Source organism: Clarias gariepinus, chromosome 23 (assembly GCF_024256425.1).
Source record: "Clarias gariepinus isolate MV-2021 ecotype Netherlands chromosome 23, CGAR_prim_01v2, whole genome shotgun sequence".
NCBI classification, from domain to species: Eukaryota; Metazoa; Chordata; class Actinopteri; order Siluriformes; family Clariidae; genus Clarias; species Clarias gariepinus.
In genome coordinates, this window is record NC_071122.1 from 21,341,966 (window position 1) to 21,366,075 (window position 24,110).

Below are 24,110 nucleotides of genomic sequence, written 5' to 3' on the forward strand. Positions count from 1 at the left end.
ACACGTGGATAAGGAACGTGTGCAGAAATCTTTTCAGGAACACTTGTGTTCGTAATGCGTTTAGTAAAATACATCACATATTCGAATCATGGTTCGAATGTGTTCATATTGTCGGCTCAGGGCTTTCCCAACAGTCAAACTTACTGGAAAATGCAATGTAGGCTATTATATAAATCAACAGGGATTTGAGCAATTATTATAATTTATTAATGTACAGTACATCGCTCCTAGCAAGCGAGCAAGCCATGCAAACCAACTATCATGTTAGATTTTTAACTCGGATACCATGTTTGTTTAAAAAGCAAGCTTTAAGTAAGTTACTTAAAGTTTAAAGAAGGCAGATGGTAAAGCTGGGAGATATGACCAAAAATTACATCATGATGAATTTGTCTATATTAATATAAATAATAATCACAATGTTGCAATGTCTTTCGGTTGCTCCCCCATCGTGGGGTCACGATCCGCACACTACATTAGCACCGGTTTTAACCGGATGCCCTTTCTGACACAACCCTCCCATTTTATCCGGGCCTGGGACTGGCTGGGGCTGGGGGTTTGGGCATTGGGTCGGAACTGCGAATGGTAGGCGAGAAAACTACCACTAAGCCACCAATGTCCATAAAATAATCACCACACTAAAGTAAGTCCCCTACATACGAACCATACGTGCATACGAGATCCATTCCGAGAGCGTGCTCTTAAGTCCAATTTGTTTGTAAGTGCAACACACATGTCTAGGTACTTGAATACTAACACAATCGGCTGTACACAGTATATTACAGTACTCTGTGCTGATGGTTGAACTATTTATGTTAAAAGAACAAGCAATGTCTGCCATATTTTCACCTCGCTCCTTTCTCTCAATCATTGTCACTTTAGTCTCCATCATTATTTCTTGCCGCTCCTTAGCAATACCAGATTAATCTCTGCTGCTTTTACGCTTGCTTCTGGACATCCTGGAATGCACGCTGCATGCTGGATGTGTGATCTAACTTCGGTGATTGACCATGCGCGAATGTATGTTCATATCTTTTCTCCCTTCTTCCTTATTGGCAACATGCCTTCAGCCATGACAATAGTTACAGGTCTTTAAGCTTATAAACAAATCGACAGCCAAAGGTTATTTAAGTCACATTCTTTTGCTGTCTCATTCTTTTAACAGTCTCATGTGTCTCCATGTCCACAAATACAAAAAAAATACTAGTATGTATATATTTTTTTTAAACAGGACACACTATATTATAAAGTCTGGGTTCCAACCCTACTTTTGAATTTGGGGTAATGGCAGCTAAAGCCTCAATCCACCGCTAAAGCCTCAGTTGTTCAGATGAAGCTCCAAGGCGTGACGGCTGGCTAACAACTCTTGAACATACTTTAAACTCAACGTGTATTCAGCTGGGTGGAATAATTCACCAGCTGGGTGGTATAATGATTTGGAATATTTTAAATGTTGAAACAAACTGGTAGTGTTTTGACTGATCTTGAAGGCAGCATATTTAGCATTCTTGCCTAAACTGCATTCTGTCATGCTGGAGATATCCGTACAGGAAGTGGAGACTTGATTTGCATGCAACAGTGTTCATAAGTCAGACTCGCTGGTGAGCTGAACTGTCCTATTTTATCAACGGTTCCCTCACTGTCTGCATTCTGTTGTTGTCAGTAAAGCCGAACTTTACTCTTGTTAAATAATTGGCGGTTTTTGTATTACTCGTTGCACACTTCATTATCAAGAGACATGATATGTTTAAGAGCAGAGAAGGGAGCATGCTTTGGATAACTTGAATTTACTTGCCCGAACCGTAAGCATTAATCAAGTAAGCAATAATGTGGAGCCCCACAACTTTATTATCTGACATTACGCATCTGTACATTTATATACTATAATGCGTTATGCATTAACCTATAGCTGATTCTGAGTAATTAGACAGGCTCATGACAGGGGTTATACTGTATTAATTGTGTTTATAATGTAACCTTGGACACATTCATATCATGCTAATAAATTATAACCCATAGTTATATTGTTTATGACCTTTATTACACATTATAAATAATTTTGATGGCATATAATTGAACTCATATGAATGAGTTATTACATGTTATGAATGTGTTCATATGTCTGAGATTCAAACAATTCCTCAAATCAAAGCGGCATGTTGAATTACATAAATTAAATAAAAACTTGTTGCAATAAAAAAGTTAGATTTTTTTTGCACTGCAATTCAATCTAAATGGAAAACAAAGAAATCTCTACAGCATTTACAATGGTTGAAATTTCCGGTACTGCAATTTATTTTGGATTTTTTTTTTAATGAAACATTTTTATTGCAAAAAAGTTTTCATTCGGTTCAGGTAATTTAACATCCCATTTTAATTTAAGAAATTTTGGCACTAAACTTCCACAGTCTTTATAAAGACATGCACATGCCCATGATCCCACGATCACCAAGTTGTCCCTGTTGGGCCCTTGAGCAAGGCCCTTAACCCTCAACTGCTCAGATAATGAGATAAAAATGTATGACACTCTGGATCAGGGCGTCTGCCAAATGCCTGAATGTAAATGTATAAAGCACAAATAGTGTTCATAGAAAGTCTCAATCCTATTTTCTCAGCGGTATAAGAGCATACGGAATTTCTACAAATACCAGTTTTACAAAAAATAACATCCAATCCTTACCTCAAAGTGTTTGACGACATCAGCGAAGGCTTTTCTCTGTCTGCAGCTCTCCTCTAGCAGAGCCATGCTGCGGTCATAACCGCCAATGTAGGTCACGAAAATCCCAAACTGCTCACGGTGCGCCAAAAACACGTCCACCATCTTCGGGCTCTCCTCCCTAAAGATGAATGAGAAGCATTAGACGTCCCTGCAACGGCCGCAGAGGGTATTCAAGGACACGCCATGTCTTAATGATGAGACCTTTGCGGTAGTGAGAGCGTAGTGACACACTTTTGGGAAATAAAAGTTGGCAGGGACTCATAATAGCAACTTTGCTTGCTTTAACTGGTTGCTCTCCATGGTAGGTGATGTTTGCTGCCTATAATGTGCTCATGATATTTATAATTTTAGTATATCTTCTTAAAGGACAAAACGATAGAACTTGGATTTACTGTCCTCGGAATATAACTCAACATACAGCCATTATTCTAGTTAAAATAACTGGCAAGAAAAGTAAATACACCCTCAGTGATAAGAGCTGTACATCTTTATCCATGCAAATTCAAATGTCCTATTTATTACGTGTTTGTGAAGCGCCATGTGTTTAACATCCAGCAGCTCCATGATATCATTATGAAGGAGTGGAAGAGGATCCCAGCAACAACACGTGCAGCTGTGGTGAATTCCATGTCCAGGAGGATTAAGATAACCAGAAAAAGCCGTGCTAGATAACAACGGAAAAAATATTGACACTTAGGTCACAGTTTTGACATGTTCACTTAGGATGTACTCATTTTACGTTATTTAGACAATAAAGTCTGCATGATGAGTTATTGTGAGAGGACAGTAAATCTATACTGCTATACAAGCTGCACACTGACTCCTCTAAAGTATATCCAATTTTCATTTCTATATTATTGTCCTTTGAGAACATATAATAAGGTAGGTGCTGAAATGTGAGGGGTGTACTCCCTTTTGTGAGATACTGCATGTTTGACTGCATTATTTAAAGCATAATGCAATATTATAAAATTGTCGGTTCAGTCATAATTCGAGTGGGTGTTTTTATCAATACCTTTTGGATGTTGGTGTGGATAACAGCATGGAAAAATATTTTTAAATACTTTTGAACCTCGCCCAAGCTATCTTCCTGCAAAGCTCCCATTTGGTAACGAGCCAGTTTAACACACCCAGGGAAAAAAAAAGAAGCAAAACAAAACAAAGCAAACAACAAAAAAAGTAAGTCTGACTACATACAGTATGTCTAAAAATCTGCTAGCTAAGTGTGATTTCCACACTCAACTTTGATCAAGTTGTTAGATAGCTACTGTATGTGCACCACCAAAATGCAGATAAACTGTGTTACCCCGATTATACAACCAATTCATCAGAGAAATGTAAGTGAAAACACAAATTCAACTAAGTGGCCTTGTAATTTATTGAAAAAGCTGACCTAAAGAGCGAGAAATTGAAGAAAATAAGCTTGATAAAGTGTCCTCACACATTATAGGTGCTAGTGATGAGCTCTCCACAGTAAACATACTGTAGGGTGCCAATATTTTCAACATGGCTTTTTTTTTTTTTTTTTTATTCCAGAGGGGAAAATTGAAGTATGAATAAAATGTTGAATTAAAACCAAACAGCATCCTTGGATTCTTAAGATCTCTTTACATTTCATATTTTCCCAATAACTCTGAAGTTCACTTACATTCTTTTTCCACAAACCTAATGAAATTTTAAAGGGGTTAAACGCATGAATGTTTATGTGCCCTGTCGGGTCTCACCACTGTTGAATGCGGGAGTCTAGTTGTGTAAGGATGTTTGTGTGGAGCTGGTAGGCCTGAGGCAGGGTGCTGAGTATCTCATCCATCCTCCCCTCCTCCACCACAGGCTCGCCGTCCGCCCCTACAGCCTCCTCCACCGCTGACCTGAAATCCTGGAGAGCGAATGACAGCGAGAATGAGAGAAATGTAACACAGACATTATCATGCTTTGTGTACATCTTTAAAGTTTTTAAAAATTACACGGTTACCCTGGACACCTTTTTAAATGTGTTTCTGTCTTGTCCTAAAAAGTGAAACCTAGAGATATATAGTAAGAGATGCTAAAGGATGTGTGGGAGACTGAGAATCCCTTTATCCTTAGTTCGTGGGTCTAAGGAGTTATGAGCAGAGCTCTTTAATCTTCGGTTTAAATGAACAGCAGCTGACGCTGAGCTCCAGTGTAAATCTATCATAACAATTGAAAAAACAATATATATATATATATATATATATATATATATATATATATATATATATATATACCTATATACAGTATATACCATATATTTATAACATATATATACATATATATGGAAAGAGTTAGGTAGATAGATAGTATAATAAATATAATACAGCTTCATAATGCTTTACTACACCCCGCAACGTAACACTCATAGATTAATGAGAGTATCAGTTATGGCAGATGAAGGCTGCAGTGATGCTGACTAAAGGGAGTGTGGCCAAAATTATGGAATGAGTATGTACCAATATATCTACAGTATTAATTTAAACATTTTTACACATTACTATTTTCTTTTACACAAATAAATCATATAACCAAGTTGACTTCATTGCATGACCCTAATGGCTTCCCATAAGCGCAGTGTGGTTACCCTGACTGCATAAACATCATCAGGTGAGCTGAACAGCAAGTTTTAGTAGAAAAAACCTTTCAATAGAAGTTTGGATTAAAGTTGTGTACTGTAGTTGAGCTACCCTCAAGGGGGAATTATTTTTACTAGAATACATTAATGGTAAGATGTGGGAGTGGCGGCTCAGGCTGCCACTCCCACATAAAGGATCTGGGGTGTTGATTTTTGGATCTCTGGATCCGGGTTCGAGCCCTGCCGTTGGTGGGTTGCCACACTCCATACCACCCAGCCGTTGCATGAGGTGCCACTCCCGTTCGAGAGATGTTTGAGATATTATAAAACTGCAAACTCTGTTTCCTCTAACAAGTTTGTCAGGCATTTCATTGCACTTCATTCACATCTCATGTTACTGCACATTTATAATACAAGTAAATCAAGTATTTAAAAATTGTGATTCATCGTGATTAATGACCGACTATGACTGTGATTAACTAGATTAAAAAATTTGAATCGATTAGATATCAAAAGTATTCTGAGAATCCATGCCATATACAGTATGATTTTTATTCTCCTTGTGCACAAAACATGTGATGTCACTAAATCAGTGAAATCTCTTTCACTGTTTTGTTGTCATTTAGTCTTTTTTAAGCCATTGCCTTTCATAAGGGGCTTTTCAAAAAGAAAAAAAAAATGTGTACAAATGTCTGGTGGGATTTTATAAATAATTAATTTAGCCTACAAAAAAAAAAAATACAGAAAGAAACAGGAAACAGGGCTAATAAATTGTAAAGTAGTGCATGAAAACAGAAATAAGTCTTTGGTTAGTCCTTCTCAGAAAGGATAAACAAGAAAATGAAACAAAAAGATGAGCCTACAACATCAATAAATCACTTGTAATAGCAGTCCACTGTATCTGGAGAAAGCCTCTGCTAGTCTTAGAAGTAGCGTAGGATCTACTTTATTCCTGTGTAGAACATATTCGCTGCAAAGAGTCGCCCTCCTGGATGAACGATCAGCTTCTGCGAGAGCTTTCTAAGAATAAACGGCTTTTGTTTGCTCTCTTTCTTTTGGCATCTTCAAAATGACGGCTTGAAGGCTTTACAAACATGAGTGTGAAACAACGTCATAATACTAAATAATAAAAGGCATTCAAGTGTCCAGCAAGACCGTTTTCTGCAGCTCATCAGTTTCACTTTTAAGGGAGTAGTAGTGAGAAACATTTACACACACACACACACACACACACCAAAGGTGATAATCCCCTGAAATTCCACAGGAGCTTCATGCATTAATCAATGAGTATCGATCGCTCCTGAGTCCTGCAGCTGTCAATGCTCTTGTAGTTCACTCTGTGCTACTTTTATGGGACTCCTCGTGGAACATTGTCCTTCACTCTGGTTCGATAATGAAAATATGACGGGACAGCATCAAGAATAAAGCACTTTGTGTTTCATTTTGTCATCAACATGTCATCCACAGCCATGCAGCAAATGCATACTGCGTTTAAGGTTATTTATTCGGCGGAAATTTTTATTCCCAAGTGAGACGAGGAGCTCCATCGAAATTTTACAGAGCTAAGCTTTCTGTCAAATAAATAATTGCCAGATAATTGCAGGAACAATAATGAGAGAAGTTTGGAGCAATATTAAAACTCAAACGCTAGCAAAATAGTTTAAATTATAAAACTTTTTTGTGATAATATGAGCAAATATTGAAGTGCTTTCTTCACTGATGGTTTATAGCTGAATTTGCAGGCTGAACCAAAAAAGAAAGAAAGAGCAGGAAAAAAGAAAGTTATAGAGATAACATAAGAAAGAGAGAGGGACAACAAACAGTGTGTTACCTGAAATCAATTACAAACTATTTCTATAAAAATATGATGGTGTTCTTTAAATATAAATTCCCTCTATATTCATTCCATATTAATCAATATTTATGATTTGACATATTGTAGTATGGCTATATAAAAAAGCAATCAGGGTAGACAAATAAACAAGAACAAGTTATCATCTTGTGGGAACAAGTTATTTATCTTTTATGCACATAGCTCAGATTTAAGTAAAGAGCAAAATAATTGCTCAAATGAAACATTAAAAATGAAACATTATCTTGTTCCCACAAGATAAGATGTTTCCATGATAACTTGTTTGTTCCCACAAGATAAATCCGTACTGTAACTAGTTCTTATGAGGTAAATGGGTTTGTCCCACAAGATGACATCTCGTTCCCACAAGATAAACAACATTTTACCACAAGACAATAACGATTTTACACAAAGCAAATAACTTGTTAACACAAGAAAAATAACTTGTTAGCATAAGATAGTAACTTGTTAATACAAGACAATGACTAGTTCCCACAAGATAATAACTTGTTATCACAGGACAACATCTTGTTCCCACAAGATAAATATTTTTTCGCACAAGAAAACTCTGTCCCAAAATATAATAACTGGTTTCCACAGGATGAACAGCTTGTTCTCAAACATTAGTTGGGTTCCCAAACTTGTTCCTATAAAAAACTTTTTTTTCCCCACTAGATAAATACAGTATTCCAACGTGGTAATAACTTGCACCAACTAGATAATAACTTGTTCCTACAAGATAACTTTTAAGTCAATGTGATATAAAAGAAAGAATTTAAGATCATATCATTACAGGGAAAAGTTAGACTGATGTTCTAACAGCGGGAGGAGGCACCCGTTAAACCTGTCTTCTTCTCTCAAGGCATGCTAGGGCTTAAACTTTTACACAAATCCATATTCAGTAGGGTCCTCAAAGTCTCCAGTGAAGGAAGATATAAAAAAAAACACACGCTGATTTAACGCTGGCATCAGAGATCTTAATCAAGGTGACTCCACTCAATGGATCTCATTGCTATTCTATGTGCTACACACTCAGTGATTAATGACGTCTATATCTTATCACATTAACGCTAATTGTGCTATTTTACATAAATATTAATATCGTTTCGATATCAAGGCCATGCACTTCTACAGATCATGTTTTTCTCCAGTCTCCCTGGATGTTACATAATGCAAATATAGTAGCATATGCATGTAAATGAGGGTCATACGGGCCAATACAGTGCACTACACTCTGCATGTATACCATTAGCATTCTTTTGTAGTGCTTTGATAGTAGAGCGCGATTGTAGTGACTAGCACCTATTTTATTCAAATGAGGCAATTATACTGCTGAATATAAAGTGTGGTAATTTACATCAGGAGAGCAAAACTGCTTCAGAGTTCTGTGGCCCCTGATGAATTATGCTACATTACATTATTTCTTTCTCCCTGTCCCCTTGGTATGTAATAATTGGCAATGCAGGTTTAATTAATGGCAAAAAAAAAAAAAAACAATGCGTAAAAATTGGGCCAAGGTCACTGTCATAAACTTTCATGTTGTTCTAAATATATCTCCTTTATTCTGTCTATTCCTATGTTGCATGCTAATTTACATAACTACGCAGGTAGAGACATACGTAGATCTAGAAAAATATTCAGCCTGTCAAAGGAACCAATATGACAAGAGCCAACGCAGCTCAGAACAGACACGGTTTTACGTACAGTATGTGTACAGTCTTTAGCTATGCAGCTTACGTGTGTGTGTTTGTGTGTGTGCGTGTGTGTGTGTGTGTGTACATGCATTCATGTCTGCTTAGATATCAGCAATTAGGAGCTTCTCGGTAAGTGTGTTGACATGCACATGCACACTGATAATACAATTATATTTTGATTACCAAAACAGTCAAGGTGTTATAGTACACAGATATCACACTATAAGATTTCATTTTTATTGGAGTAAATCGTTATCACCTGGACTTTACTTAATTTATGAATTGCACATGTATTTTGATTAAACTGAGTTTTATTTATTTATTTACTTTTTACAAAACCCTAAATTAAAGACCTGCTCAGTAAACAACATGGTTGGATGTATAATTTCCGTGATACAGACTTTTACTCTTTACAAAAATAAGCATACTTTTTTAGATTTTCATAGTTTTTTCCATTGCCTCTCATTATTAAAAAAAACTCAATACAAAATTTACACATGGTTAATTTTCGCCACTCAAGTGGCTTCATGATTCATTTGTGTTTAAATCTAAACTTCGTCCACAATGAAATTTTATACAAGAAAGCATTATACAAAAAAAAAAAATTTACATCCACCCGCCCATGTTTTGGTATCTGTTCCTTGTAAACCATCAGATAATAAATGCCGTAATTAACATAATCATGTACAAAGGTTAAATGACTACATTAGCACACACTGCACTCATTAACGTCAGTCATCCTTGTGTACTGTCCTCATAACCAAGACATTGTACATCAACAATAAACCCCCCAGGACTACTAGAGCAGTATTGGAAATTAGCACAAAGATGGCAATGATGTAATTAACTGGCTTTTTAAAACGGTGGGTGGTAAAGTTGCACAAACCCCCAACATGTCACTTAGCCGCATGGGCACTCTGCAGTGAATACTCATCCATCTGTACTGCCTATCCTGTTTGGGGTCATGGGGGGACCAGGGCACAAGGAGGGGTACAACTCAGATGGGGCGCCAACACATCACAGGGCACAAATGCACAAACACTCACACACCCTGGGCAATTTGGAAAGACCACTCAACCTACTGTGGATGTTTTTGGACTGCAGGTGGAAACTGGTTGAAACTCATGAAACCATGCATGAGGATAACATGCAACCACTAAGCCAGTATGCCACCTCAAATCACTATGAATAGGTATAAAGAAATAAATAGTGTCTTACCTCCTGAAGTAGCTTTAGTGTCTTCACATGTCTGTGATCACATTGAGAAGAAAAAGAGAAAGATTTACATCAAATTCTTATATAAAACTCCTTTCATTGCTTAAACTACATCAACCTTTCTTTCAAAATCATATGATGCGTGGATTGTACTTTTACAAAAGATTAATAAAGCATTGACAAAGTGAAGCAGTGAAGTGGATCAGATAGGCTTCACATTGTGCGTGCAGTGATACTCTTTGCAAGTCAATATGAGTACAAATGTCACATTTATTATGCTGGAATTGCTCATTATCTTTTTTGAATCAGGCCATTTTGAAGCTCTTACAACGAGAGACAAGTAGGAAGAGAAATGTTATGCATCGATGAGTGCATTACCGCTATAATACCACGCAATTTCCTTATCATGCTAATTGAGGCATTGCTGACATTCAGCATGTTTACAGAGATAATGCAGCACTAATCTGTCAGAGAAGCTATGGCTTAGTAAAGAGGGTGATGAGCAGAATGTTGGTACCACATATCGGTAAATCCTAATCGCTCAGATCAAGAAGTAGTTAAGGAAGTTTGTGACCTGTAATTTTATTTAAAAATCGCACACAGGCTCAGAAATCTTCGAGCACACACTTACTCTCTTTCCGAATCCAGCAGCTCCTTGGCTACATAGTACGCTCTGGATCTGCCATCAATCTGCAAGACACATGAAAGTCACAAGAAAGATGGGTTTTGAAGAGGGTTTTTACTGTGGAAGTGTTCCGTCATGCCAAACAGCTGAGAAAGTGAGAGAGAGAGAGAGAAAAACCAGCCGGAAAACAAATCGGAAGTGAGATGGAAGGAGTGCGTGACAGAGACAGAGTGAGAAATCACCCAGATCTGATATTTTTTTTTAATTCGACCCTGTCAGAAGAAGACGGATCGTTTCATTAAGAAACGACATAAATGTGAAAGCTTCCTCAAACGCACTGCTTTCGGGTCTCGGATGCATTATGGATGAGCGACCATGCTCCTGGCAGGCACAAAACACCCATTGATTTGCAGGCTAATCACAGGAGGCTGCGTGCGCGTGTCACTGCTGAATAGCTATATTTAGGAGGTCAGAGCAGTTTGTTATAGTGATTGAGACTCAGAGAATGATGTAGCGCTTTCACTTTAAATCCAACAGCTTCTGGTAACACTGTGGCACACAAACAAACAGGCTACACTTTGCTTTTCAATTACATCATGACACTGAAATGATCGCCCTAGATATACAGTAGTTAGGGGCTAAAGTCCTCAGGATATTGCTCAGGTCTGACATCCCCTGGATACATGAAATCTGATATATAGTGTAGTAGGTCTGTGGCTCCCTGAAGATCTGAGTGCAGATATAAGGTTCATTTGATATATGGATCTAAGGCACCCTGGTTTAATACAGATCTGAGATTCCCTTGATACAATCTAGAGCTGTGATTTCCAGAATGTAGTAGATCTGAGGTTCCATTAAAGTAATGCAGATTAGAGATTTCATAGATGTAGTAGATCTGAGTTTCTGAGATACAGGATAGATCTGAAATTACCTGGATATAATGAATCTGAAATTTGCCTTGATATAGTCTAGATCTAAGGCTTCCTGGATATAGTTTTCTGGATGCAGTCTACATCTGAGTTTCCCTGGATTTTGTCTAGATCTGAGCTTACCTGGATAAAATTCAGAGCTGAGATTCCCTGAATGTAGTAGATCTCAGGATCTCAGGCTAGATCTGAGATTTCGTGGATATATTGGATCTGAGATTTGCCTGTATATAGTGTAGATCTGAGGTTCCCTGGATACAGTATAGATCTGAGGCTTCCTAAATGTACTGTAGCATAGATCTGAGGTTTCTGGATACAAATTTAAATCTAGGATTCCCTGAATGTAGTAGGTCTAAGGTTCCATTCATATACAGTAGTCTAGATTTGAGATTTCCTAAATATAGTAGATCCAGGCTAGATCTGAGATTCCATGCATATAATAAATCTGAGACTACTGTAGCCTAAAATTTGTCTAGATCTGATTATTCTTGTATATAGTAAATCTGATATAGTCTGGATATACAGTATATTTAAGATCTGAGATTCTCTGGAGTAGATCTGACCTTCATTAACCATAATATAGACTAGAGGTTTCCTGAGTATAGTGTACCTGAACCTCTAGTATCCAAGGTTTGACAGATATAGCAGATATGTGGCTCTCTGAATATATTAGATCTGAGATTTCCTGGAAACAGTAGATCTCGAATTCCCTTGATATAGTAGATCCAAGGTTTCTTGGTTATGGTAGATACTGTAGGTTTTATATTGGTATGTCATTAATATATCTAGAAAACTTGTTATCAGAAAAAGAGTGGAAGAGTTTGAGAACAAGAGTTTGAGAACGTCTAACAAGTCTAAAGAGTAACTTGTTATCCCTGAAATTAAAATAGTCAGAGCCTTAGGAAACGTGGTTGTTTTATCTTTGTAAGATATCAGAGCTGGCAGATTAGTAGAGATGCTGAAAAATCAATTCACTTATATAGAGAGATTCTATTGTGTAGAAATTCATGTACAGGGGTATTTATTCAATTGTGATACTTATAGAATCACCGCGTGAATTGATTCGGCACCTACTGTGGGTATCGGTATCGTGTCTCTACAGATGTGTCATTACTGCATGTCATCACATTCCCAATCCAAATTTCAAAAGAGCTGTTTTTATTTTACTAATCTTTGTGTAAGTGCTGTGTTAAGATTCTGATTACCAGATTTTACCAGTTGTCTTTTAACTGTCCTTGTAAAACTACATCAATGAAATCTAGACTATATCTAGGAAATCTCAGGTCTACACTATATTATAGGAGCACCAAGTCTAGTACCTCCAGAAACCTTCATCTCTACTTACTGTAACATCGAATCTGTTGTAGACTGATCCGAGATATCCAGGTAATCTAAAAATTACCCAATATCCAGAAAACCTCAAATCCCCTATAAGAGATCCACTCTATTTTAAGAAAATGTAAGATTTTTTTTTTTTACATAAAGGGAATTTCATATCTAGTCTTTATCCATGTTACCTCAGATCTCCACTAGATCCAGATTATTTCAAATCTACTATATACAGGAAATCTCAGATCATGGTTATAACTAGAGAGGAATCTGCATAAACTTTTGGGCTTCAATTAATAATTTATTAAAAAAAACAATTTATTACTTGTTTTACATTTAAGCATAGCTCATAATCTTAGCCATTTTTTTTTCTTAGCTTAATCTTTGTTATCATGTTTCTTTATCTTGCTATCTTGGGCTGAGCTGCAACATTCTCAGCCCTTGATTCGCTTTTCTTTTTAAAGCTGAAGAAAACAAGGAAGTGTGCGTCACAAGGCCAGGGTCTGGGGTGATACGGCATGGGCAGAGGGAACGGGTGGAGTGCCACTGTCTCCGTGCTTGGAAAACGGTCGACAGGAGAAATATGAATCTGAACCTGACAAAAGTGCACACACAGGGAATTCCACTTATAGAGGGAGGCTCCTTGTTTTTGTTGGCGAGAATGAGAGTATGAGAATTTGATTACGAGTTCAGATTTATGGGTCACGGGAAAGCATTCAATGCAGAGACAGTTTTATCTCTAGTGATTCTGAGTAAGTTATTAGGCTCATTACTGAAAAATGACCCCATTATTATCAGGGTAATAAAATGTATAGACTACTGAACAGGCGTACATGCTGTTTTATTGCTTCTACAGTAACAGATAATTGTACATAAACATTAAAAATGAGTTTTGGAAAAGTTTGTTGATGCTTTTCAAGAAAGAGAGAGCGAGAGAAAGAAAAAGAGAAAGAGAGAGAGAGAGAGATAGAGAGAGAGAGAAAGGAGTGAAGGAACAACTTATTACATTACAATATGTTGTTTTGAACTAAATGAATAGAAAGCGTACTTGGCAAAGTGCGGTGGTATAAGAGGAATAAAACATTGAAATGTGCTGTTATAGAAATCTTGTCTTTTATAATTTTTCTATAACAGTACATATTGTCATGTTTTATTTTACATTAGGTAAAGGAATATATAGTGTCAAGACTAAAAACATACTATGTCGATATGTTAGGCGATGTTTCGATGTATCTGACCTGTCTGTCATAGCTCTGATCAGCGCCGCCTTCCTCCTCCTCCGATGTGCGTCCATGGTCTTCCTCTGCGATTTGTAATGCCGGATCAGGACACACTGGGAAAGGTTCTGTGTATGCACTGGAAGTGAGAGAGAAAGAAATCAACAGAAAGACAAAAATAGAGAATTTTACACAATAGCATTATAACATTATTACCTAGGTGCCTAATAAAACGTTCTCTTTTACTCTTCAGCGTATTGAAGCACTACAGGTTGGGATTTGGATTTGCCTGGATCGGGTATAAAGAGCCATGTTCTGGATTTTAACGGCTACGTTCACATCACAAGCCTGAAGTGACCAATTTGTTTTTCTTTTTGAATCAGATCTTTTTTTTAGACCTGTCTGAATGTTTTTCAGATTGATTCCGAGTCACTTTTGTATTTGATCTTAGTTCGGATACAGATTCGATACACGTTCATGCGACTTAAATGAGAGCGGTCATATCAGAATTCATGCAACTTTTTGCCTCTGCGCATACTGTACATAGTCAGTTAGCACTGGGACTGTAAGGATTTCATAGCAGTCAAGCAATTGCTGGTAGAACAGCTAAAGCCAGGCAGCTGTCTCTTTATCTGGACCTCAACAAATACAGCCGACTAACTGCTTGCCAAATATATATATAGAATTTTTTTGTTGTTGCTAGAATCACGTTTATTCTTTGGAATTCTTTGGATGTTTTTTAACCAAGATGGTGCGAGCAAAAGAGTATCGATGTGTGCATGCGTGCCGTTTCAGAGGACAGGCGCAACCACATTAGAGTCAGATAAAAGTCGCTTGTAATCATGAATGACATGCAAATCTGATGTAACAAAAATCAGAATTGAAAAATGTGTCTTGTAATGTGAACGCAGCCAAAATCCAAGCCGCAGTTAAATAAATAAATTAACAATTAATGGCTAGTTTGCCAGTGAACACTGCTTTAGGTCAACAAATGAATGTTCATCTGTTTGTGAAGTCTTTCATTGTCGACATCTTTCATTGAATATTTCATTGTCTTTCAAAGTCACATAGACTCAACAGAGGGTTCTTCACTAGTCCATCTAGAGGAACCCTTACAAATATTATGTAGGACTTTACAACAGAGTGTTTGTCTGTCAGAAAAGGTTTTAAGTAGAACATTTTCAGGAAGTTAAGAACCAAGTAATATTACGTTTTGATGAATTATTTCACAGCAAATCAAAAACCCTCAGTCACACAGAAACTTAATCTCTATCAGAAAATCTTCTTTGGACTAACCCTTTTCAGAAAGGTAATATTAGTCTTAATTATTTAGAAAATCTTTAAAGAACCCTTTTTTGGGGTGTAGTGATATATTTATATGGTCGTATAAATTCATGATTTAAAAAAGTTCAAAGGTTTTGGTTATTTTCACACATACAGTATACAGTACGTCCAATGTTTCAGCTCAGGAACTCAGACTCTGTTAAATGCTTGCCTTGTGCTACAAATAACTCCCGATTTTTATTTCCACTCTAAACCCGAAGGCTTAATCCCAGTCTGTCAAACTGGTAAATCACCCACCACGCTGGTTTTCTTCTGCTGCCTCTAGCTGACATGTTAAATGCACTTCAGAGAGCGACAAAACTGTAACATCCCCAACTGCTCGCTCAGCTAATCGACCGTACCACTCCGCACTCCAACTGCTCAGAGAGCCAAGAGGCCACCACACAGCCATGATACACCACTATTACCAAAGTAAATGCCTTTTCTCTCGTCACTTTCAATGAAAATAAACCCCACATCGCTACCTTAGGAGAGCATATTTCAATATTAAACAGCGACCACGACGTCCGACAAAGCGAAAATGATCCCTTCGCCAACGAGAAACCTATTCCCCCTGCTCATTTGGATCAGTCCTGGTGTGAATCGTTTTCTCTCTTCGTCTCCCCTCTGACTTGGAGTAGTAACACGCATGGCTGGGGCCAGATTGGTGAGGCACTAACAGGCAGGGGGTGAAAGTGAGCTCGGTAGGCAAGCAGTGGGCACTTAGAGCGCTGAAGCACAGAAGTGGCCCCGAGCACAGATGACATTAATACACAGATGCTTGTGCAGCCCTAAACACACACACACACACACACACACACACACACAGAGACACACACATACACACATCTAGCAAAAAGCTTCAATATGTCAGGATTTGAGCTCATTTGAGATTGATAAGGAAGTATGTCTAATTTATGCAAACATACAGTACATACAAAAATGTTACGAGACATGAATACTGTTTTGTACAAGTCAACATATTTATATCCTCATATTCCTCCAGACATAGTAAATATATCGAGTCTGTTCAAGCACATGCTTTTAGTCCTTAAAATTGATACGATTTTTATGTTTCACTAATCAATGAGAATATTCCCTCACTAGAGTCCCCTTCTTGTCATATTCTTATAAAACTGGCAAACTGAACTGTGATATTGTTATTTTGACCCATTAACTATTTAAAAATACAAGTTATGTCAAACAAGTTCACCCAATTAACAGTTACCAAGATATTAGAGGAAAATAATGATCCATTGAGTCATTCAGTCTATCTATATAAAATATATAAGATTTTATCTATATAAGATAACATTACATCTTGAGTTAAGGGATAATTAAGTCGAATAAAATGATGTTAAAACGAAACAAGGACTTATATTTTGAAATAAAGATATATATTGTAATAACTGCTTATTAGGATATGAAAACAAATTAATGACAGAATGCTTTGAAATAACAAGCTACTGTATGTAATAACTGCAATAAAATCTTGAGATATCAAGTCACAAAGACAAACTAACAGCATAAAATATTGAAATTATCAACAAATAAGGACAATAAACAATAAAGACAAAGCAATCACATAAAAAAGAGACAATAATCCAAAATAATGATGTAAGATCTTGAACAAATGAGTCATAAAATCAAAAGTAATAGTAATAATTACTCAAATATATATATTACATTACAGTAAGTTATTAAATCAAAATTATGAGATATTAAGACATAACAATGAGATATAACAATTAACTAATGAGATGTTAAGACAAAACAGCAAGACAACTGGATGAATTATTGAGATATTAAGATGAAACTTTGACACATAAAGATAAAGTAATGAAATGTTAAAACAAAACACTGGGACATAAACAAAAATAAATGAGATATTAGGACAAAACCAAGAGACATAAAGATGAAATAATGAGATAATAAGGCAAAACACTGAGATATAAAAATGAAACATGAGATACTAAGACAAAACCACACATAAAGATGAAAAAAATAAATATTAGCAAAAAACAATGAGACATAAAGTTGAAATAATGAGATATTAAGACAAGACATTGACATATAAGGATGAAATAATAAGATATTAAGATAAACCCGTTAGGGATAAAGATAAAGAGATACAAATAAAGAGATACAAACATAAAACCATGTGACATAAAGATTCAATAATAAGAAAACAAGCATAAAGAAATGAATGAGACATATTAACAAATGAAATAATGAAATATTAAGATATAACAACAAGACAAAAAATGAGATATTAAGCCATAAGACATAAAGATGAAATAATGAGATATTAAAATAAAATGAGACAAACAAATTGAGATATTAAGACATAACAATGAGACATAAAAATAAAACATGAGATACTAACTCAAAACCATGAGACAAAAGATGAAATAATGAGATATTAAGACAAAACAGCGAGACATAAAAAAAAATATATATTAAGACATAACAACGAGACATAAAAATGAAAAAAATGAGATATTAAGAAATAACAGCGACACATTCATAGTGGGATATTAAGACAAAACAACAAGATTGTGTATAAAGATTGTGTTTAAGACTGTGTATGAGAAAACAATAAGACATAAAAAGTGTGCATGAGACTGTGTATAAAAAAACAATGAGACATAAATATGAAATAATGGGGTATTAAGAGAAAAACAATGTGATATTAAGACCTTAGTTTGCTGTAAGAATCAGTATATTCTGTTCAAATAGCAAGATATTAAATAATGATTTTTAATTCTAAAGATAATAAGTTATAATAAAGAAATAATAAGCTCAGGGTTCATTTCTCCGTATGATGAAACAGACGGAACAGTACCTTGAGTGCTTTGTTAAAATTTAACAACAACTTCCAATTTTCTTTAATCAGTGACCTCCACAATTTTAGGAAAAGGCACATATATTTGCAGTTGCTCTTACTTTCACTGTGTTATTCGACTGGCTGTGTAAATAAAAGTACCAGCGGAAAAAAAACACACAAAACATTCCGGTCTAACCTAATTATCTTTATATACAGTTAAAGTCACACACGCTTGTCTTCGATTCGCCCTCTCTCTCTTTCTCTCTCTCTCTCTCTGTCTCTACCTTCCTCCCTCCAGCGCGCACACACACACACACACACATACAGTACAGGAAGCACACTGGAACACTGTGTGCACAAACACATACAGGAACAGCTCTCACACGCCCTCACACACTCGATCACTGTAACATGAACTACGCATTTACACACAGATCCATCATGTGTGAGGAGATTATATCCTCCTCCAAGAGGCGCGTTAATGATTTTAACACAATGCTGTAGGGTGATGCGACTGTCAGTGGGTTAGAGGGTGCAGTTTGTGTCCGTGTGTGTGTGTGTGTGTGTGTGTGTGTGTGTGTGTGTGTGTGTATGAGAGAGACACAGCTCCCTGTCTCCTGTGTACAAAAGGTCATTAAGGTGTCCAGCTGCACCTCATACTCATTCTTCACAAGGTCATGAGTTATGTGTATATACACACACAGACACACACATTACTAATGTGTCACTGTTAATATATAAAAGAAAAGTGAGTAGTTTAATTAGAGACCACATAACTAAACCACTATTAGGGAAATCTTTTAAAGCTTATCACCAATTAAAACAAGAGTCTCTCTCTCTCTCACTCTCTCTTGTTTCAATGCTAAATCTCCTCATTTTAATATATTTCCCATACGTACGCGTGTCTGAAACACAAATCTTCTTGTTCTAATATACAATAAACATCCTGCATAATCTCTTTTCATTTCCTCTCCTCCTAAAATCATCATTAAACCGAGGCAATTATGGAACCGAGAGCTTCTTCCCTAACCACCATGCTTTAAAACAGTCAGGAGGTAAATTTAGAGCCCTAAATTACTGCCACGACGCACGGCTTTCCAACGCTACAACATTTCCGCGCGTGCTTTTTGTCTGTCTGATTTCGGTGAAGGCCTGTAATACAGACTGTAGCGCAATTGATTTCAACTTTAAGTGCTAACAGCCAGTGCTTTTATCTTCCAATCCACGCGATAGCACTATTACAGAAGATAAGCATCGCTGGAATAGCTTCATTACCAGACTTCATTTAACATAACAGAGGAAATTTAAATGCACATTATGGCATGGGTGGGGAATGATGAGTAGGCGTCTATTGGGTGAGGGAAATTACAGTATTGTAGCGTGTTTGAGGTGGAAATGCAGGATGAAGGTGTGGAGAAGCTGGCGACGGTTTTGTTGGGAAAGAAATCAGCTTTGTGTTGCATCTGATATTTTTCTGATGAGGAATAGCGTTGAAAGATTTCCACACAATTTAATTGTTAGCTAGGCAAAAACTAGCCGCTATACATTATCTATATAATGAACATGACCTAAAATATTTCTCAACTAAATATGTACGTACTACCTTTCATTTCATTTCATGCTCGTGTTTTGTCTTTTTTTTTTTTTAGCTTCCCTTAGTTCCAGGATGTTTATAAGGAAGCACATGTTTGGACATCAAACAAACCTGGTTAGCTGACTACAAATTCTGCGAAATGTCTTAATTAAGTAACAAAACATGCTATTTACAGGCTGTATCATTGTAGAAAAACAATCAATAGCAAAACTAACTAGTTACCTTATATTATGTTACAGCAGTTATAATCATTTCTCACTAGCTTCTTATTTATTTTAATCATTACAAAATGCGGAAACTGGAGACTCCTTCCAAAGGTGTTAAATAGAAATCTTGTTACAGAAAACTTACAAAAACATATACACTTTATTAAAATAAATAAAAATAAAAGAAAATTGCTAATATTCACATAAGACTTATATCACCATGGCAGATCTGCTGTTATATACTGTATATCCGGAAAAAAAAACAATGCCTTCTGACAAATCAGAGGTGAGAATTTGAGACCATGGTGGTATAATGTAAGATATATATTATTCTGCAAAAGGGATAAAAAACTTAATGAGGACGAGTCACTGGATTTTGTTAAAGTTTGTAAAAACGAGTTCAGAAAGAAAGATATGAACTCCTAAAAATGGTATCTGCAAACAAATGCAACATAACAAACTATTAGTTATTAGATAATTGATTAATTATTAATTATCACAAAGTTTTTTTTTTTTTAAAGGTGTCATAATTCAGAACTCCTTAATATTCTTCTTATCCTTGTTACTTGTATGGTGTGTAAAAAGTTAACTGGCTGATGAAATGTTACAATTGAGTAAAGTTACAATAAGATACAATATATATATATATATGTAGTATCTATCTATCTATCTATCTATCTATATATATATAGTAACATTACAATATAAAAAAATAGATATAGTTTTTTGAATTCTCTTTTTAAAATAGTTTGATTAAAAAGATTGCAAGTCAGATTGCAGATTGCAGCAGCTACAGCACCAAACCACATAACACACCATAAAAGTCAACTCACTGCAGTACTGCGGTAATAAAATCTTTAAACACACAGAGAGCTGGGAACCATGACAACAACAACATCTTTGCGCTGGGCCGATTTTCCTGGCTGCGCCACACCTTGCGTTGTTGTCCAGGGCCGCAGGGGAGTCTGGGAAACGAGTGCTGCCTGTCTCCACCCCACCCCGCTGATCCCGTCTCCTCGCCCCTCTCTAGCATTTCCTGTAAACACAGGTTTCCTCCCTTGGGACCACCTGGTAATGAGCTCAAAAGTTCGGGGCACCAGGAACGATTCGGGCAGGACCGGACCGGACCGGACCAGACTGGACTGGACTGGACCGGATTGCAACGATACTTAATGATAGATATATAACACAGAGCTGTGATGTCATTCTCTTTAAAGGTTTTAGGAATATTAACTGAAAAGCCTGTAAATTCACACAGCTCTAAAAACACAAACCTTAAGCGGTGCTATCGCTTCTGTGTAAAAATGTTGGGATTGCCTTGAACATTATTATTCAAACAGATTAAACCAGGAATACACCATAGTACTCGTTTTATCCAACGGAAGTTCCATTGCTGTCATTCTATTTAGGCCATTGTTAAAGTCAGTGCATACGTAAGTTAGTTTACTTGATGAAGGAATTACTTCATCACAATCTTGGACTCCATTGTAATTTTAACACCAAGCCAGCTGAAGAATATTCTTTATATTAAATATGCAAAACATTCTCATTCTCATTCAAACAATGCATTAATCACACTGTCTTATTACTGCAAATTTTCCTTATTATTAATTATTATTTATTATCTAGAGCATACAAATAATAATTATTCCACTGCACCACTGACAAATTGAGAATAATTTCTTAGTTTTTCATAAAAAACATCCATTTTAATTACCAATATTCATTGATAACACATCTGTTACACATCTGTCTGGATAAGAAGCACTAACTCACTCTCACACATCACCTATACCACTTAATCCTGTATACAAGAGCCTATCCCTTAGGCGCGGTACAAACTTAATGTCAGGGTGCCAATCAATGTAAAAATGCCTTTCTCTTTGACAAACTGATACAACAAAGAACACACACAGTTCATCAGTGTATCTAAGGAAATAAAACCAAGTGGGCCACACCCTCTTCTGCATAAAACAACCCAAAAAAGCGATACAGCACTAGACGTCTGTGGTTTAAATAGGATAAAGATACAGAAGCAGTCCACCAAAAGACACCAAGTGCAACCGGATGGTGTTGCAAAGTGCAATTGCAAAAAACAAAAACAAAATTTCACGGGTGTAGATTTAGGGTGGACGGAGGGGATGTGTCCCCACCAATATCCTCCGACCATTGAAGTGTCCTCACCAATAATTTAATCCACTCTAAAAAAATTGTGCTGTCAACATTAACCTAGACACGCAGAAAGGGATAAATCACGTTCTCTCCTTAAACAGCTAAATGTAAAAGTATAAATATGATCCCATCGGGATGGGGGGGGTTAGTCATAGGGCCCCACCAATGTCCAGAGTATGGGATTATGGTTTTACAGCCTCATGCTCATAGCACTGGTACAATTTATAACAAACCCAACAAGACGAACCTTCTGATTGACCGAAGTGCGAAAGTTATCGATCACTCCTGTCACTGAGACTCTACCAGCAGCGGGGGCAATGTCAACCACTTTACTGAGGGTGGTAAAATCGTCTCGCTGCCAACAAAAGCGGGTCAAAGCAGCTCCAGTATCCAAGGATCTACCCCAGACGAAGGGTGGCTAAAAGGGCCTGTCCTTTCTCGGTGTGCAGTCGACACAAAGCTCTGCGAGTTGTGGACGCACAATGAGAGAAATCAATAACGTCAACAGGAGAAAACGTCCCCTGGCTGAATGGGCTCTCGGCAGGATGCTCAAAGTGGCAGGTAAATGTAGTGCGGAGGTTTCCGTCAAGATACGGAACACAAAAGAAGTTTACAAAAAAAGGAGCGAAATGCAATCCGAAAATAGGGGCTTTGATTCTTATTTTCGTTGTGTTGTATATAGAAAAGGATCCTGTGCTGTTGTGCTGGTGGATCGAGTCGTTCTACATTTAGTGCCAAACAATATAAATGATACGGAGCAGAAATGAAAATGATTTCTGCACATTTCTCCAATGCTCCTCTGATAAAATCAGATTAAAGCGATGCCCTGTGGCCATTTAAAATGGTAAGTGTCTGTGTCACCATTGGAGATCATTTACCAGAGGTGTGTAATGATGACTCCAGGGTTTTCATACAAAGGAAAAGAGAGAGTAGAGAGGGGTAATTTGGTCATAGACGAATTAGAGAGTGACCCTCTCCTTGCCGGGGTAAAGGCTCTAAAAGCCTGAAGCCCAAGAGGGTTTAACAATACGAAGAGTAAAACTGCCTTTTCTTTAATATAATTATTATTATTACTCACACTATGTGGAAAACATTAGATCTTTTGTACCAGGCTTAATGGAAAAACAGTAGAAACACTGCACAGTAAAAAACGGTCACTTCTCACAAATCAATTGAAGAATGTATCCTTAATCATATCAAATAAAATAAAATCTTCCCAAGACAAAAAAAAAAAAAAAACACTTTCTTTTCGCTAGTCCTTTCTCATTATGATTCTAACCTCAGCCTGCAAATAAAAGTGAAAAATCACCTGAGATTCTAATCCAGTTTCTTCATTTGCCGCACTATTTGTAACACCGGTTCTATCTGGTGTTTTTCCATTGCGCGTACGCTAAGGTTACCGCACCAGAAGAACCATGGACTCCAGCGAATGAGAAAACAAGATAAGACTCGCAACAAACGCAGTTCATCTTCTTGAACCCAACGAGTCTGTACCCTACAGGCTGCTTTTCTAATGTACCACACAGATTGGAAACCTGGGTAAGCAGGTGCGAGCAGCCTATTCACATCTGGATCCTTGTTGTCTTATTTGGGTCATTAATCAAAGCCCATCGTAGTCAATGAGCGCTTTTATATGAAGGGTAATAAATTCTGTTATTCGCACATCATCTGCCCAGCTGTTTATGATGGCAGACTGAAAAAAAAAGACGTTATTTGATTAAAAAGGAATTAAAATCCAATTGACCTTTGGCGCACTGTAAATAGAATTATAATATATTGAGAAATATCCTGCCCATTATTACAGAAATGTACTTCTATTGAAAGCAT

At 36.8% G+C, this 24,110-nt stretch overlaps 1 protein-coding gene across 4 annotated transcripts in view; it reads right to left on the bottom strand.

Moving 5' to 3' along the window:
* The window catches only part of fgd5a (FYVE, RhoGEF and PH domain containing 5a), a 53,834-nt gene that overhangs the window by 21,595 nt on the left and 8,129 nt on the right, over positions 1-24,110 (bottom strand). For all 4 annotated transcript variants that reach the window (XM_053483672.1, XM_053483673.1, XM_053483671.1 and 1 more), the window contains 5 exons: positions 14,183-14,300; positions 10,696-10,754; positions 10,068-10,098; positions 4,441-4,592; positions 2,678-2,834 (listed from right to left, as the gene is read on the bottom strand). In XM_053483672.1, coding sequence (XP_053339647.1) covers positions 2,678-2,834; positions 4,441-4,592; positions 10,068-10,098; positions 10,696-10,754; positions 14,183-14,300 — 517 coding nt within the window. The remainder of the gene's footprint in view (positions 1-2,677; positions 2,835-4,440; positions 4,593-10,067; positions 10,099-10,695; positions 10,755-14,182; positions 14,301-24,110) is intronic.